Here is a 15840-nt window from a genome sequence, read left to right as displayed (position 1 = left end):
TGAGACCAGGATAGGAGAGAGCTCAAGAGCCCAGGTCTAGACCTAGAGGCCTGGTTTCCCTGCCAGCTCTGCCAGTGCCTGATTCTCTGATGGGGCAGGAAGGGGGTGATTTCAGAGGGGCCCCAGGGTGCGGGTGGGGAGATGAGGGCCCAGAGGCCAGCCTGGGAATAGGCTCAGGGCCCAGGTGTGAGGGTGGAGACAGGTTGAAAGGACTCTGGCCTGACTCGCCCACCTCGTCACAGGGGGCAATGCGGCCCACCATGTCCTTCAGGTGACTGATGGTTGACTCCTCCTGGAAATCCCGCGGAAACGTCTCTGTCCACTCGGCCAACAGCTGGAGCAGTTTGGGGCCAAACTTCCGGACCCGGGCCTGCAAGGCAAGCCAAGGGTCATCTGCGTTTGGTGAGGGCTGCTTGGGAGGTGGGGGGTCACAGCGGTCCCTGCCTCAGCCACTCACTGTGCAAGTGGGCTGCCCAAGGGCAGCAGCGATGGCTGGGGGCAGGTGGGCTTCTCCTTCCCCTGTCCCAGGAGACAGACGGGCATGGGGGCTGACCACGGAGAGCGGAGGGGGCAGACGCATGTGTGGAATGGGGGTCACCGCTTACTCATAACCGCCAGTCCTCCTATCTCCCTTTCTGTGGTGATAGCATCTCAGTTTGCCTGTAGGGGGCCCCCTCTCCCTCATTTCCAGCTGGCCCTACCCCAGGGCTTCAGGAACATGCCAGATCAGTGCTGGCCAGTCAGGGCATGGCATTGGCCCACAGAGGGGCATGACACCTAAGCTAAGCCAACGAGATCAGGATCTTTATTGGAATCTTCTTTCCATAGGATTGGTAAGGGTAGACCAGGACCCTGGACCACGGAGGCCACGTGTCACCAGGCAGAGAACTTGCCTTAGCAAGAGAGAGGCTGGCCCAGAGGAAAACAAAGCAAGGGGTCTTAGGGAGAAAGACCGCTGATGCTTGAGGCCCTGGAGCCAGCAGTAGCTCGAGACTGCAGTTATGTGAGCCAGTGAAGTCCCTTGGCCTTAGGTCAGTTGAAATCAGGTTTCTGTCACTGGACAGTGGAACCCTACTGACTCATGTATAAATAGACAGTTGCAGCCCTTGGGATACAGCGAGGGACAGAGGAAAGGATGTGGGGCGCCGAGGGAAGGCTGAGCCATCAGCGGACCAGCAGAAGAAGAAAGGGTCGAACAGAAGATGCGGGGGGCAGGCAGGGCAGCAGGCACTGCAGGGCCACCCCCGGCCACAGCTGGGCCTCTCCTCGTGATCCTCTGGGGGCCCAGGTCTGGGCTGTGTGATCCCAGTGGCTCCCCTAAGACCCTGGAAAACAGCACTGGGGTTAAAGATTCTGACTCTGCCCTTCTGGCTCTGGGCTTCAGACAAGTCAGAAGCCCCTGGCAGGTGAATAGGGGCAATCTCTGCCTATCCAAGATATTGATTCACAGGGCATGTCAGGGAGAGCAGCACACTCGGAGGCCCACTACCCGGCCCTGCCTCTCACCTTGTCCAGCACTGGCTTGTCCAGCTGCTGCTGCTCAATGCACATGTGGCAGACTCGGGCCAGGAGCTCCTGGGGCTCGATGAAGAGGCGTGAGCTCAGCAGGAAGGTGAAGATGTAGGCTTTCTGCGGGGACACAGGAGAAAGGCAGCACGTGATCACAAGGCCCGGGAGGTTGTGCCTCCCAGCCCCTGCGCCCCCAGGCCCAGCCAGCCCCGGCTCTGCTGTCTACCCCGGACATGGTGGGACAGAGCCCATTTTGCTACCCCTCCTCCCCACTGGGTGGATCACCCACCTCAGGGTAGTAGTCAGCGGTGGGTACCAGGTGCTGGATCAGGGTGTCCAGGGAGGCTGAGGATGGAGCTCCACCCAGGAGGAGCTGCCCAGCCTGCTCGCCGTCCGTGGACTCGGTCGGGGGTGGGCCGAGGTTGCCCGGGGTGACCATGTCGGATGCGCTGAGTGTCTGGGGCATGCCCACCTGCAATGGCAAGGTGGCAGTTGGATCTGCTGATCTCCCAGGATCCCTGGCTGGGCAGGCCCTGCCTCCCATAGGCACTTCTGTGCCCACTTGAGCCCAGTGATCACTTCCTGGGAGGTCTGCCAGGGATGGCAGCATCCCAAGCCACTGCATCCCCCAGGAGCCATCTCTGTTTCATTATCAGTCCTGGCCATTTAGGGATTGACTGCTTCCAGTGTCGAGTCTTACAGTGAAGGTTGCTTTTGACCAGGCTTAGGCAATCAGCATATTTGCCGTGCTGTTGGCCACAAGAATGAATCAGAAGTGGACCTGATCCTAACTAGAGGGTTCAGATGCAATCCTAGAACTTGTGTGGCACTTGAAAGCTCTTTCCCCTAGGTCCCTGAGCTGATGCAATGGCACTGTTGGGACCATCTTGTCCCTCAAGGAGCCAGGAAAGCACATTCCTGAGTTCCGTGGCTGAGGCCTGGATCCTGCTGTGCCCGAAGCTGCTCTGTGGACTGCTCCATAACATGAGTGTGTTTGAGCTTCTCTCAGGTGCAGCTTCCACAGCTTGGCCTTCCAGGTCTTTGCGATAAGAACCCACTGACTTGTCCAGCTGTCTTCCCCTGCAGGAAGGCTTTCCCATCATCTTCAGTCCTCCATTCCCTCTGGCCATGGCTGAAAGCTTCCCTGCAGCGACCCCGTCAAGGCTGGGCCTGCCTTCTGGTGGAGTCAGAAGCCTCTCCTTGTCAGCACTGCGGAGTGCTTGGGGTGCAGCCAGCACCGCAAGAAAAGTCTCCAGCCAGACCTCCTTCAGGTGGGGCCAGAACAGGCATGTCTTCTGATCCAGTAGGTCAAGGGCCCGGCCTGCAGCAGGGGCCCATCCATGAGAGTGCAGTGGACAGCGCTTCCTCTCTCAGGCTCTACATATATCCCTGTTGACCAGTCTTCCTGAATGAAGCCTTTGGGGCAGGTATGGCAACAAGTCCTGGCCAAGCCTGTGACTGATTAACCATCCCCCACGTTACATTCAAGTTGCCCCCACAGTCTTAACTGTGGAGTCCTGCAGGCTCACTCCAGGGGCCTTCCAGGGATTCATCTCCCCATTACCCTGCTCACCTTACCCTGCCATACCCCCCTGGCAGACCCTGGCCCCAACCTGTTTCTGAATTCTGTCCTCTGGGTGACCTGGCCCTGAAAGTAGATACAGAAGGACTTGGAGAGTCCAAGCTGAGGTTGGGTACCAGAAGGAGCCCCACAGAAGGATGTCCTAAGGGCACATGGTGTGGGGGGACAGGGACTGGGGGTGTGGGAACCAGTGGAGACAGCAGCCTGGGCAGCCCCAGCTTTGTTTCATCTTTCCAGCAAAGTTGTTAAGTGTCCAGTTTTCAGCTGATGAAACTAAACATTTCACAAAATTGTCTCCTGTCCCTCAGTGGGCAAGTGGCTGCATGTGTGGACATATGGAAGCTGCCAATGCTCAGTGGGGTATGCTGGTCAGCTCTGGGGTGGGTGCCGCCTTTGCCCCTCACGCAAAGCCCCAAACTGGAGCCACTAGATATTAACAGAACCCTTGTGAGGCCAGCAAGTTTTGCTTTCTCCTGCCAGACACCTGGGATCTTCTCCCTGGAACCTGTTCCAAATCCCAGTTAGAAATGACATCTCTGGGTCCTGGGTAGCCAGTCTACAAGACCCATTCTGCTCCCACCCCCAGCACTGGCCGTTGGCATAAAAAGGCTGCCATAAATGGAACTCTGAAGAACCCATGGAAGAAATGTGTGTAGCTGGCCAGTGCAGGGGACAGGAGAAGAGATGCTCCCTCAAGCATCCTTTCCTGAGTGGGCACTGGGTCTGGCCTGACCAAGGGGACAGAGGGAGAGGACACTCCTAGAAAGTGACCCTGAAGAGCGCCTTTGTGCACTGAGAACAGGAAGAGAATCTCTCCTCTGCCGTTTATGGAGAGGAGCCGCTGAGAGTAAGTACACAAAGCGCTCAGCACAGTACTGGGCTCGGAGAAGAAAGGGCCACCAGGGTCAGCCCTCCCCACAGGCACTCACCACCTGCAAGGGCCTAGGACACCATGTGAGAAGCAATTCCAAATACCAATGGAGATCTGTGCCAGAAAGCCTTGTCGACAGTACTCCTGTGCTTCTCCAGGTTGTCCGAGCTGGCTGTGGCCTAACGGCCCTCTACCCTGCTCCTCCAGCTTTGTGGCTGGTGCTCCTGAAACCAGCTATCAATAGCTGCTGGCGATTATCCTTGCGGTAGGTCACAACTTCAAATCAGGGTCACGTCTGCCTTTGCTTTCCTGTGTAGTAGACATTTACACGTTTACATATTTGAATTCCAATCTTTCTTCCTTCTCTTCCATTATATCTTTTTCAAAAATTGTTAAGCATATAGTTATTTATTTGCTTAATGTAAAATTTACCATTTTAACTATTCATTTTTTTGCTTTTTAAAACAATTTTCCTAAAATATAATTCACATACCATAGAGCCCACTCACTCAGTGAACAATTGAGTGTTTTTAGTATATTCACACCATTGTCCAACCCTCACCACAAGCTAATTTTAGAATACTTTTGTCACTCTCAGAAAAGAAACCCTCATCCCCTTAGCAGTTACTAGGAAATCAGCCACAAGCTGGTGGTCATCAAACTACCACTAATCTACTTCCTTTTTCTCTACAATGTAGTAATCAAAAAACGTTCCAGAAGAAAAGTCCTGGTCCAGTGGTGTCACTGGTGTGCATGGGTGCTAAGTTGCTTCAGTCATGTCTGACTCTTTGCAGCCCCAACTGCAGCCCGCCAGACTCCTCTGTCCATGGGATTCTACAGGCAAGAATACTGGAGTGGGTTGCCATGCCCCATTCCAGGGGGTCTTCCCAACCCATGGATCACACCCATGTCTCTTCTCTCTCCTGCATTGGCAGGCAGGTCCTTTTTTTTTTTTTTTTCCTATCAACTATTCTGAAGTGTACACTTCAGTGGCGTTAACCATTGCTCAATCATTACCACTATCCATTTCTAGAAAATTTCCATCTTCTCCAAATAAACCTGTATGTCCATTAAGCAGTAACTCTCCATTCTCCACTCCCTCCAGGTCTTGGTCAGCACCGTTCTACTTTCTTCTCTAAGAATTTGACTATTCTAGCTACCTGTATAAATGGAATCATATAGTATCTGTCTTTCTGGAGGCAGCTATGCTCCCCACTATATCACCAATGCTGCCCAGCAGTATTTGTCCTATTGGGACTGACTTATTTCACTTAGCGTGAGGTCTTTAAGGTTCATTCATGTTGTAGCACGTGTCAGCATTTCCTTTCATTTTATGGATGGATATTTATAATGTATTCCACTGTATGTTTGTACTATATTTTCTTTATTACCCTAGCTCTCACCATCAATTTCACTCTCACCCTCACTCTCACTGTCACCCTGACTCTCATCCATCAGTGATATTTGGGTGGCTTCCCCCTTTGTCATTCTGTTTTCCATAGCAGCTGTCCATTTTACATTCCAACCAACAATGTAAAATAAAAGGGTTCCAATTTCTCCACATCCATGCTAATACCAATTTTCTTTATTTTTGATGATAGCCACCATTAGGGTATGAAATGCCATCTTATCATGGTTTTGATTTTTATTTCCCTAATGATCAGTGATTGAAAAGAGAGACATTACTTTGCCAACAAGGTCCGTCTAGTCAAGGCTATGGTTTTTCCAGTGGTCATGTATGGATGTGAGAGTTGGACTGTGAAGAAAGCTGAGCGCCGAAGAATTGATGCTTTTGAACTGTGGTGTTGGAGAAGACTCTTGAGAGTCCCTTGGACTGCAAGGAGATCTAACCAGTCCATTCTGAAGGAGATCAGCCCTGGGATTTCTTTGGAAGGAATGATGCTAAAGCTGCAACTCCAGTACTTTGGCTACCTCATGCGAAGAGTTGACTCATTGGAAAAGACTCTGATGCTGGGAGGGATTGGGGGCAGGAGGAGAAGGGGACGACAGAGGATGAGATGGCTGGATGGCATCACTGACTCGATGGTCGTGAGGGATTGGGGGCAGGAGGAGAAGGGGACGACAGAAGATGAGATGGCTGGATGGCATCACTGACTCGATGGTCGTGAGTCTGAGTGAACTCCGGGAGTTGGTGATGGAAAGGGAGGCCTGGTGTGCTGCAATTCATGGGGTTGCAAAGAGTGGGACACGAGTGAGTGACTGAAATGAACTGAACTGAACAGAACTGAATGATCAGTGATGTTGAACACCTTTTCATGTGCTTATTGGCCATTCATATACATTTTCCTTGGAGAAATGTCCAAGTTCTTGGCTAATTTTTGTATTAAGCTTTTTTGTTGTTGTTGTTGAGTTTGAAGAGTTCTATATATATTCCAGATATTAATATCTCATTAGGTTTGTGTTTTACAAATATTTTCCTCTTTTATGCGGGTTGCCTTTTTACTCTGATGACAGTGTTCTTTGATGCACCACAGTTTTTCATTTGGGTGAAGTGCAATTCATCTATTTTTCTCTTTTGTTGCCTGTGCCCTTGATGTCATATATAAGAAATCATTGCCAAATGCAAGGTCATGAAGTTTTTCCCAAGTGTTTTCTTCTAAGAGATCTATAGTTTCAGCTCTTATGTTTAAGTTTTTTATTCATTTTGCATTAATTTTTGTACATGATGTTAGAAAAGGGTCCAACTTTATTATCTGACATGAGGAGATCCAGTTTTCCCAGCATCATTTGGGAAAGGATTGTTCTTTGCCCATTGAATGGTCTTGGCATTCTTGTCAAAAACAGTTTGACTACACACTGTCATTTATTTCTGGGCTATCTATTCTATTCCACTGGTTTATGTGTTTGTCTTTACAACAATACCATACTGTTTTGATTACTCTGTAGTAAATTCTGAAATCAGGAGGTACAACTCCTACAACTTTGTTTTTCTATTTCAAGATTGTTTTGGCTATTCAGGATTCTTTAAGATGCCAAATAAATTTTAGATAGTTTTCTATTTCTGCAAAAAACACAACTGTAATTTTGATACAGGTGGCATTAAATCTGCAGATTGCTTTGGATAGTGTTAACATCTTAACAACATTAAGTCTTCTAATCCATGGCACAGGTTGTCTCCATTTGTTGGTGTCATTTCTTTTAGTAAAGTTTTATGGTTTCAGGGCATAAGTGTTCTGCCTCCTGGGCCAAACAGATTTGATTTCTAAATATAAGTTTCTGAGCTTATTCTTTTTGATGCTATTGTAAATGGAGCTTTTCTCTTAATTTCCTTTTTGGATTGTTCATTGTTAGTGTATAGATACACAACTAATTCTCTGGGGTTGATTTTGTATCCTGTTACTTTGCTCAGTTTTTTTTTGTTTGTTTGTTTGTTTTGGTGTGCAATCTTTAGGGTTTTCTACATATAAGGTCATTCATTTGCAAACAGTTAATTTTACTTCTTTCTAATTTAGTTGCATTTTATTTCTTTTACTTGCTCTGGCTAGAAATTCTTGCACTATGTTGAATAGAGTTAAAGCTATGTTGAATACAATTAAAGCTATGGTTTTTCCAGTAGTCATGTATGGATGTGAGAGTTGGACCACAAAGAAGGTTGAGCACCAAAGAAGTCTTGCTTTTGAACTGTGGTGCTGGAGAAGACTCTTGAGAGTCCCTTGGACTGCAAGGAGATCAAACCAGTCAATCCTAAAGGAAATCAACCCTGAATGTTCATTGGAAGGACTGATGCTGAAGCTGAAGCTCCAATACTTTGGCTACCTGATGCAAAGAACTGACTCACTGGAAAAAACCCTGATCCTGGGAAAGATTGAGGACAGGAGGAGAAGGGAAAAACAGGGGATGAAATGGTTGGATGACTTCAACTCAATGACCATGAGGTTGAACAAACTCCTGGAGATAGTGAAGGAGAAGCCTGGTGTTCTTCAGTCCATGGGGTCCCAAAGAGTTGGACATGATTTTGCCACTGAACATCAACAACAACATGTTGAAAAGAATTGGCAAAAATTGGTATCCTTGTCTTGTTCCTGATCAGTGAGTATAATGTTAACTGTGGGTTTTTCATGAGTGGCTTTTATTATTGTAGAGGTACTTTCCTTCTATTCCTAGTTTCTTGAGTGTTTTTATCATTAAAGGATACTGGATTTTGTCAAATTATTTTTCTGAATCAATCGAAATGATTTTTTTCCTTCTTTCTCTTAATGCAATATATTAATTGATTTTAATATGTTGAGTCACCTTTTAATTCTAAGAATAAATCCCATTGGGTCCTTCTAATATGCTGCTAAATTCAATTTGCTAGTATGATGTAGAGGATTTTTGCATCAATATTCATGAGAAGTATTGGTCTAGAGTTTTCTTTTTCTGCAGTATCTTTGTCTCACTTTCACATCAGAAAAATGCTGCTCTCATAGAATGAGAAAGTGTTCTCTCCTCTTTTTAAGAAAAGTTTGAGAAGGATTGGTGTTAGTTCTTCTTTAAATGTTTGGTAGAAATCAACAGTGAAGCCATCAGCTCCAGGGCTTTTCTTTGTCAGGAGGATTTTGATTACTGATTCAATCTCCTTACTAATTATAGGTTTATTTAGATTTTCTTTGTGATTCAATCTTGGTAGGTTTTGTGTTTCTAGGAATTTGTACATTTCATTGAGGTTATCCAATTTTTTCTCATACAATTGTTTGCAATACTTTCTAATACGCCTTTTTTATTTCTGTAGAATTGGAAGTAATGTCCCCACTTTCACTTCTAACTTTAGTAATTGAGGACTGCAAGGAGATCCAACCAGTCCATTCTGAAGGAGATCAGCCCTGGGATTTCTTTGGAAGGAATGATGCTGAAGCTGAAACTCCAGTACTTTGGCCACCTCATGCGAAGACTTGACTCATTGGAGAAGATTCTGATGCTGGGAGGGGTTGGGGGCAGGAGGAGAAGGGGACAACAGAGGATGAGATGGCTGGATGGCATCACTGACTCGATGGATGTGAGTCTGAGTGAACTCTGGAAGTTGGTGATGGACAGGGAGGCCTGGGGTGCTGCGATTCATGGGGTCGCAAAGAGTCAGACACGACTGAGCGACTGAACTGAACTGAACTGAATTTCCTTTTTTATTGTCAATCTATTTAAATGCTTGCCATTTCTGTTAATCTTTTTGAAGAGACAACCTTAGGTTTCATTGATTTTCTATAATTGTTTTATATTCCATATTTTATTTACTTAGTCTCTGATCTTTATAAACTCTTTCATTCTGCTAGATTTGGGTTTAGACTGCTCTTCTTTTTCTAGTTTCTGATGGATACTTGTGCTATATATTGAATTCTTGGTTGGCAATGTTTTTACTGTCAGAACTTGGACTATATCAACCCACTGCTTTCTGGCCTTCAAGGTTTCTGATGAGAAATATGAAAATAATCTTATTGAGGGTCTCTTGTACATGGCAATTTGCTTCTCTCATTGCTTTCAATATTCTGTTTGTCTTATCGTCCACTATTTGGTTACAATATGTCTCATCATGTGTCTCTTTGAGTGTATTTTACTTGGAGTTTATTGAACTTCTTGAACATTTGTATTCATGTTTTTCATCAAATTTGGGGAGTTTTCAACCATCATTTCTTCAAATAATCTCTATGCTCCTTTCTCTCTCTTTATCTCTCTTTCTGGGAGCCTCACAATATGTATGTTTGCTTATTTGTTTTCCCCAGGCTCCTTCAGCTCTGTTCACTTTTCTTCAGTATTTTTCCTTCATTTCCTTTAGTTCTTAAGACTCAGTAATCTCAGTCATCCTATCTTCAAGTACACTGATTTTTCTATCTGCTCAAATCTGCTTTGGAATATATCTAGTGAATTTTTAATTTCAGGTACTATACTTTTCTGCTCCAAATTTCTTTCTTTCTTTTTTTTTAATGTTTTCCATCTCTTTATTGATATTTCTATTTTGTTTCAGAATAGTTTTCTTAACTGGTCACCTCATCTTTGTCTACTAAGTCTATCATCTGGTCTTTCTCAGGAATGGTTTGTGTTAATTTTTTTCTCCTTCCAATGGTCCATTTTTTGTATGCCTTAAGATTTTTTATTTGTTGTTGAAAATGGGATGTTTGAGTCTTACAATGTAGTAACTGAAATCTGGAAATCAGATTTCCTCAAGGGTTCTTTTTTTTTTTTTTTTTTTTAATTTCTTCACAATGCCTTTGTGCTGGGATCAGCCTAATGTGTAAGATTAAGATCTAAAATTTTGGATCTTTTTGAACCTGCACTTTTCTACAGGCATGTACAGTAACTCTAAAAATTCTCCCCTACATGTGGCTGCTTTTATTAAGCAACAAATAAAAAGTCCTAGTCCTTGAATGTCTGGCTCCCAAAAGGGGAATATGAGAAAAAAGAAGGGAGGGGTAACCAGGCTCTGGCTCTTTATATTCCCTGAAGCCTATTCAGCTGGTTGGGACTGTTTAAGTTGGCTTGCTTCTGCATCTGTGCCTCCACGATCAGAAGCAATAAGCATAAAAGTTCAGGCCCCCAATATTTGGAGAACAAGGGCTTTATTGCCCACCCTGGCTCCCATAAACCATGGACAAACTGCTTGCCATGGGCATGGCTGCCTGCCATGAGGCTGAAGGCTGGAGGATACTGTTAGCATATTCAGACCTGAAACTGAACAAAATTAATTAAGACTCACTGTTTAAGTCTTCCTCTTGGAGTTGCAAGCCTTTAAATAGATTCCAGAGTGTGAAAATAATTACATTAGACAGATTATATTAGCTTTACCGTCATATAGCTGGAGATGGAATCCTGGTACTTTCTATGCCACTATCTTCCCTGATGTCCCCCCATTATATCTTTAATTGAGTATTGCTAGTAGGTTTTGTATATGGATTTTTATACCTCATTAATTCTAAAGTCTTGGATTTTCCAGAAACCAACCATGGAAAAAAACTCCAACAAAAACAATACTAGTGGGAATAAGCATCTTATATTGTTCCATCACTCCGTCAAGGCCATGTGTGCTCTGGGACAGAGATGAGGCCCCTTGTAGGATGATGCTCCTAATCCCCTTGCAGCTTTCTGGGAGGGTTTGGGGCCACACAGTCCCTGAATCTGTGTGCATCCTGAAAGCCCCAGGCCTCCTCTCCCCCTGCTATGAGCTCTTGCCGCCCATGGGGGTGGGTGGAAGGGAGGCTCAAGAGGGAGGGAGTATATGTATACTTATAGCTGATTCACACTGATGTACAGCAGAAAGCAACACAACATTGTAAAGCAATTCTCCAATTAAAAACAATTTTAAAAGAAAGAAAGAGAAACCCACCTAGATGGCCTCTTCAGGCCCATATTTCAGTTTTACTTCCCTCTGTGCATGGCTATCTGAAGCTCTAAGAAGAGACCTAAATTCCAAGCTTTTCTCACAGGGTCCAGGCAGGACCTGCTCCCCAGGTAGGGCATCCGGACCCTCTGCTGGCCCACGGTATGATTGAGAGAGTCAAGTGGGCATCTTTGGGATTGGGACTGATTGGGAAAGAACAGGGAAAGTCTGTGCCCTAGGGGAAGGGGAGCTAAACTCGGGGCTGTTTCAAGGGTCCTGGATCAAGTACTTGCCCCATCTGATCCAGACAGGTTCTGACCCTCAGGGGTTTCATTTCAAGAAGAAACAGATTCTACATCAGGCTTTATATGTCTTTTGTTCTCACATGTCACTTAATCCTTAAAATGACCATATGGGAATGATCGTCCACATCCATAGATGAGCAAATCTGGGCCCTACAAGGTATAGTAGAGTGGAGGTTACCAGCTAGTAACTATTACCCAGATTCCAGACTCCAGACCCAGCTCCTACCCCTGGCCCTGGGAAGGAGATTGGCAAATGCTGAGTGGAAGACAGACACAGCTCAGAGATTAAGCAGGGGAGCTGGGAGCTGTGCTCAGAGGCTGAGAGCTTGAGGATGGCAACCTGATTACTGGGGATCTCAGCATGGCCCAGCCTCCCTGAGCAGCCCCTAAAGGACTCAGCTGAAGAAGAGGTTGCAGCATATGGCCAAGCCCTTCCCACACCCTCACTGGAACCTCAGAGGAGGTAAGGGTACAACTGAGGTAGGGGCCTGGACTATGCCATCTCATGCTTGGCTGCTCTGAGCTGTGGCAGCATCTTGTCCAAGGCCCAACAAACTCTGTGGTTCTCCTTCCCTCCTCCCTAAACAAATCCTGGAGCTGGGATACTCATCTCTTTTCAGTTTGGATCTCATGAAGGGCTCCTCCCTGTTCCCTACTGTTTGAAGGGATACTGTGAGGGTGCTAGAGTCTCCCCCAGACCTGAGCCCAGAGGTTGCACTTACCCACATGGGAATGCACCTGGCCTTACCTTGGGAGCCAACACACTTGACTGTGAGGAGAGGACTGGCGTGGGTTGCTTTCGTGTTCCATACGGTCCTCAACTTGCTGACAGAGCCTGCTGCTTCCGTATCTTGGGGAGCTAGGGTTTCTGAAATTCCAGGGCTCAGCTTGCAGGCAATCTGTGGAGTGCAGGTTGACAGCACCAATACTTACCACAGGTCAGTAAGTAAAAACAGAGCCTTTCAAAAAGGGAAAGTTGGTCTCTCTCTTGCTCCCTAATCCATCTGGTCAATTCCTTACTCTTGGTCTATAACCTTGACTGTTTCCTGAGGACATACTTCTATAAGGGACATCATTGGGCTGAAAGACACCAGTCCTTATTAGGGAATCAAACTACACTGGCCAGTTGCTCCCCCAAACTACAATGAAGTGGTTTTGTTTTACCCTCCTAACCGCCATGCTTCCTTACTTCCAGGAACCACTTATCCCTACTGGCTAGAATCTGGTTAGGGAGGGGTGGGGCTAGTAGGGGGTAAACTGGGTACTGGTGAATGAAAGTGAATAGAAAAGACAGAGCAGCCCACTCTCACTGCTCAAACTTCTGCTGCATGTCCAGTGCCTGACTGACACCTCAGTCTTGCCAGGCACCCAACTGTGGAGAGCCCTGTGTCTCCCAAGGCTTGGTCATGGCCCTACTCGCAAGTTCCCCAGAAAGGGTCTTGTCACCTCAGGAAGTCAGACCATGACCCAAGACTCCTCCACTCACCTCCTCCGGTAGCCCCCTCATCCCATCCCTGAGCAACGGACCCACCCAGGTTATCCTACCAGAGTAAATATGGGGCCATGTTTGGAGACCACCACAAAGATGTTCTCTTGATACTCTTTCCTCTTAAACACAAAAGATTCTTCAAATGTATCTACAATTTAAATAAGAATTACTTTTATTATTATTATTATAACAATAAGAATGAACATCTGTGGACTTCTATCCAGGCTAAGATAAAGATAATTACCAGTACCATTAAATCCCTATGCACTTTCCCTGATAAATCAGGTTACTCCCTAACCTTTAGGCAAAAACCATCCTAGTTTTTGTGTTAATTGTTCCCTTGCTTTGCTTTATGGCATCTTGTGCATCTACCCCAAGCAACATACTTCTTAGTCTTAAAATCGGAGGGAAAGCACACACTGGCCATGCAAGGAAACAGCAGCACTGCCCTCACCGGCAGAGGCTACAGGAGGAGGTGAGTGAAGGAGTCTTGGGTCATGGTCTGACTTGGGTCATGGTCCAAATTCCACTATCCTGGAATAGTTTTCACCATCCTCCAAAGGATTCCCTTATCATTCCTCTTGTGTTGGGTCTCCTGCTTTCTGTAGCTCATGTCTTCTCTTCTGGTTTATTTCCTCATTTTGATGGAGCTCATCCTCCAGTAGCTTCTTGAGAAAGAGTGCTTAGGAAACAAATCTGAATTGTAGGACGCTAAACTGGTGTCAGAAAAGTTGTGAGTGTGAAAGTAAAGGAGAAATGCACACTGGATCATCTCAGATCACAGTATACAGACCTCCTTTGGAGGCCTTAGACATTTCATCACCAGAGTTATTTTCTCACAGTCTTTGATACCTTTTATTTACTTCTTCTCTGTTTCCCTACAAGATCAAGAACCCTGGGACAGTCTTTCATGTCCACTGCAGCATCCCCAGTGCCTGAACTGTGCTTAGGCACACGGTTGTTGCTGTTCAGTCATGAAGTCATGTCTGACTCTTCGTGACTCTGTGGACTGCAGCATGCCAGGCTTCCCTATCCTTCACTATCTCCAGGAGTTTGCTCAAACTCATGTCCATTGAGTCAGTGATGCCATCCAACCGTCTCTTCCTCTGTCTCCCCCTTCTCTTCCTGCCTTCAATCTTTCCCAGCATCAGGGTCCTTTTCAATGACTCAACTCTTCGCATCAGGTGGCCAAAGTATTGGAGCTTCAGCTTCAGCATTAGTCCTTCCAATGAATATTCAGGGTTGATTTCCTTTAGGATTGATTGGTTTGATCTCCTTGCAATCCAACGGACTCTCAAGAGTGTTCTCCAGCACCACAGTTCGAAAGCATGACTTCTTTGGCACTCAACCTTCTTTATGGGCCAACTCTGACATACATACATGACTAATAGAAAAACCATAGCTGTGACTATACCCCCAAGCACATCTAAAATGAAGAAATGAGTAAGTGGATGGATGACTATTAGATCCTGGTCCTATTTTGGCCACTGATCTATGGTATAGCCTGGGATGGAATGCTTCCCTCCTCTGGGCCTCATTTTCTCACTGAATTGGTGGGACTGGAGTGGGAGGGTACCTGACCTTGTCTAGCTCTGGTCTGCATAGGGGCACTAGGACTGCCCAATGTCAACAGCAACCTGGCATCCTGCCCACAGCTCCTGCCTTCTTTCTGAAAATCAGGATGTTTGTGCGCCTCTAGATTCCTCCATCTTTCTGGGCCACAGAGGTCCCATGTACAGGCTGGAAATTTACCTCTGAGTCTCAAAGTGCCAGAAGAGAATACAGGTGGGCCAGGAGGTGGAGAAGTTGAGGCCCAGAGAGGGAACACTTGCACTACAGGTCCAAGTTCTGGTTCCCAACTTGGAGGATTCCCAGTCCTCAGTAGTGGAAGGAGGGACCACAGACCACAAGCCACCATGCCTGGTAGACTGAGGTGGGAGTCTCAGATTCTTCTTAGAGCCCAAACCAGAACTATCTTCCTGACTTAGATCTACTCTGTGTCACCCTGAGCAACTCAAAGCCAAACAGCATTTCATTAGTAACATTTGGTAATCAGCAGAGCTTCTTTACAGGCATGCACTGTCATAAATAGATTCTTGTTTTTTTTACCACTCATATTTTGGTGCTTTAAACTATTCTAGTTTCTTTGCATTTTCATATACATTTCAGAATGACCTTGTCTATACCTACAAAAAATCCTTCTGGGATTTTGATTGGAACTGTAGCAAATCTGTAGATTCATTTGGGGAGAACTGATAGCTTTACTATGTTGAGTGTTCCCCGTGGACACAGTATATTTTTAATGTCATTGATTTCTACATTTCTAATATTTCCTTCCCTCTGTTTACTTTGGTTCTATCTTCTTCTTCTTTGTCTAGTTTCTTAAGGTAAACGTTTTAATTATTGATGTAAGGCTTTCTTCCCTTCTAATGTGAGAATTTAATGTTATCAATTCTTTTTTTTTTAGGCATATCCCACAAATTTTCATATTTTCATTCAGCAAAAAATATTTCCTAATTTCTCTTCAGATTTCCCCTCTTATCTTACCTACAAATTACTTAGAAATGTGTTGTTTAATTTGTAAGTGTTTTGGAGACTTTTCTGTTTAGTTCAGTTCAGTTGCTCAGTCTTGTCCAACTCTTTGTGACCCCATGAACTGCAGCACTCCAGGTCTCCCTGTCTATCATCAACTCCTGGAGTCCACCCAAACCCATGTCCATCAAGTTGATGATGCCATCCAACCATCTCATCCTCTGTCGTCCCCTTCTCCTCCTGCCC

At 45.8% G+C, this 15840-nt stretch overlaps 1 protein-coding gene across 1 annotated transcript in view; it reads right to left on the bottom strand.

The window, feature by feature from the left end:
- RASGEF1C (RasGEF domain family member 1C) overlaps positions 1-12450 on the bottom strand; it is a 45264-nt gene extending 32814 nt beyond the window's left edge. Inside the window, exons 1-4 of the mRNA XM_055566466.1 lie at positions 12322-12450; positions 1799-1981; positions 1507-1629; positions 233-370 (exon numbers count right to left, since the gene is read on the bottom strand). Of these exons, the coding sequence (XP_055422441.1) occupies positions 233-370; positions 1507-1629; positions 1799-1975 (438 nt within the window). The 5' untranslated portion in view covers positions 1976-1981; positions 12322-12450. The remainder of the gene's footprint in view (positions 1-232; positions 371-1506; positions 1630-1798; positions 1982-12321) is intronic.
- Between the last annotated feature and the right edge of the window lie 3390 nt (positions 12451-15840).

The sequence above is a fragment of the Bubalus kerabau genome, chromosome 1 (genome assembly GCF_029407905.1).
Source record: "Bubalus kerabau isolate K-KA32 ecotype Philippines breed swamp buffalo chromosome 1, PCC_UOA_SB_1v2, whole genome shotgun sequence".
Classification (NCBI taxonomy): Eukaryota; Metazoa; Chordata; class Mammalia; order Artiodactyla; family Bovidae; genus Bubalus; species Bubalus kerabau.
This window is presented reverse-complemented; position numbering and strand designations above follow the sequence as displayed.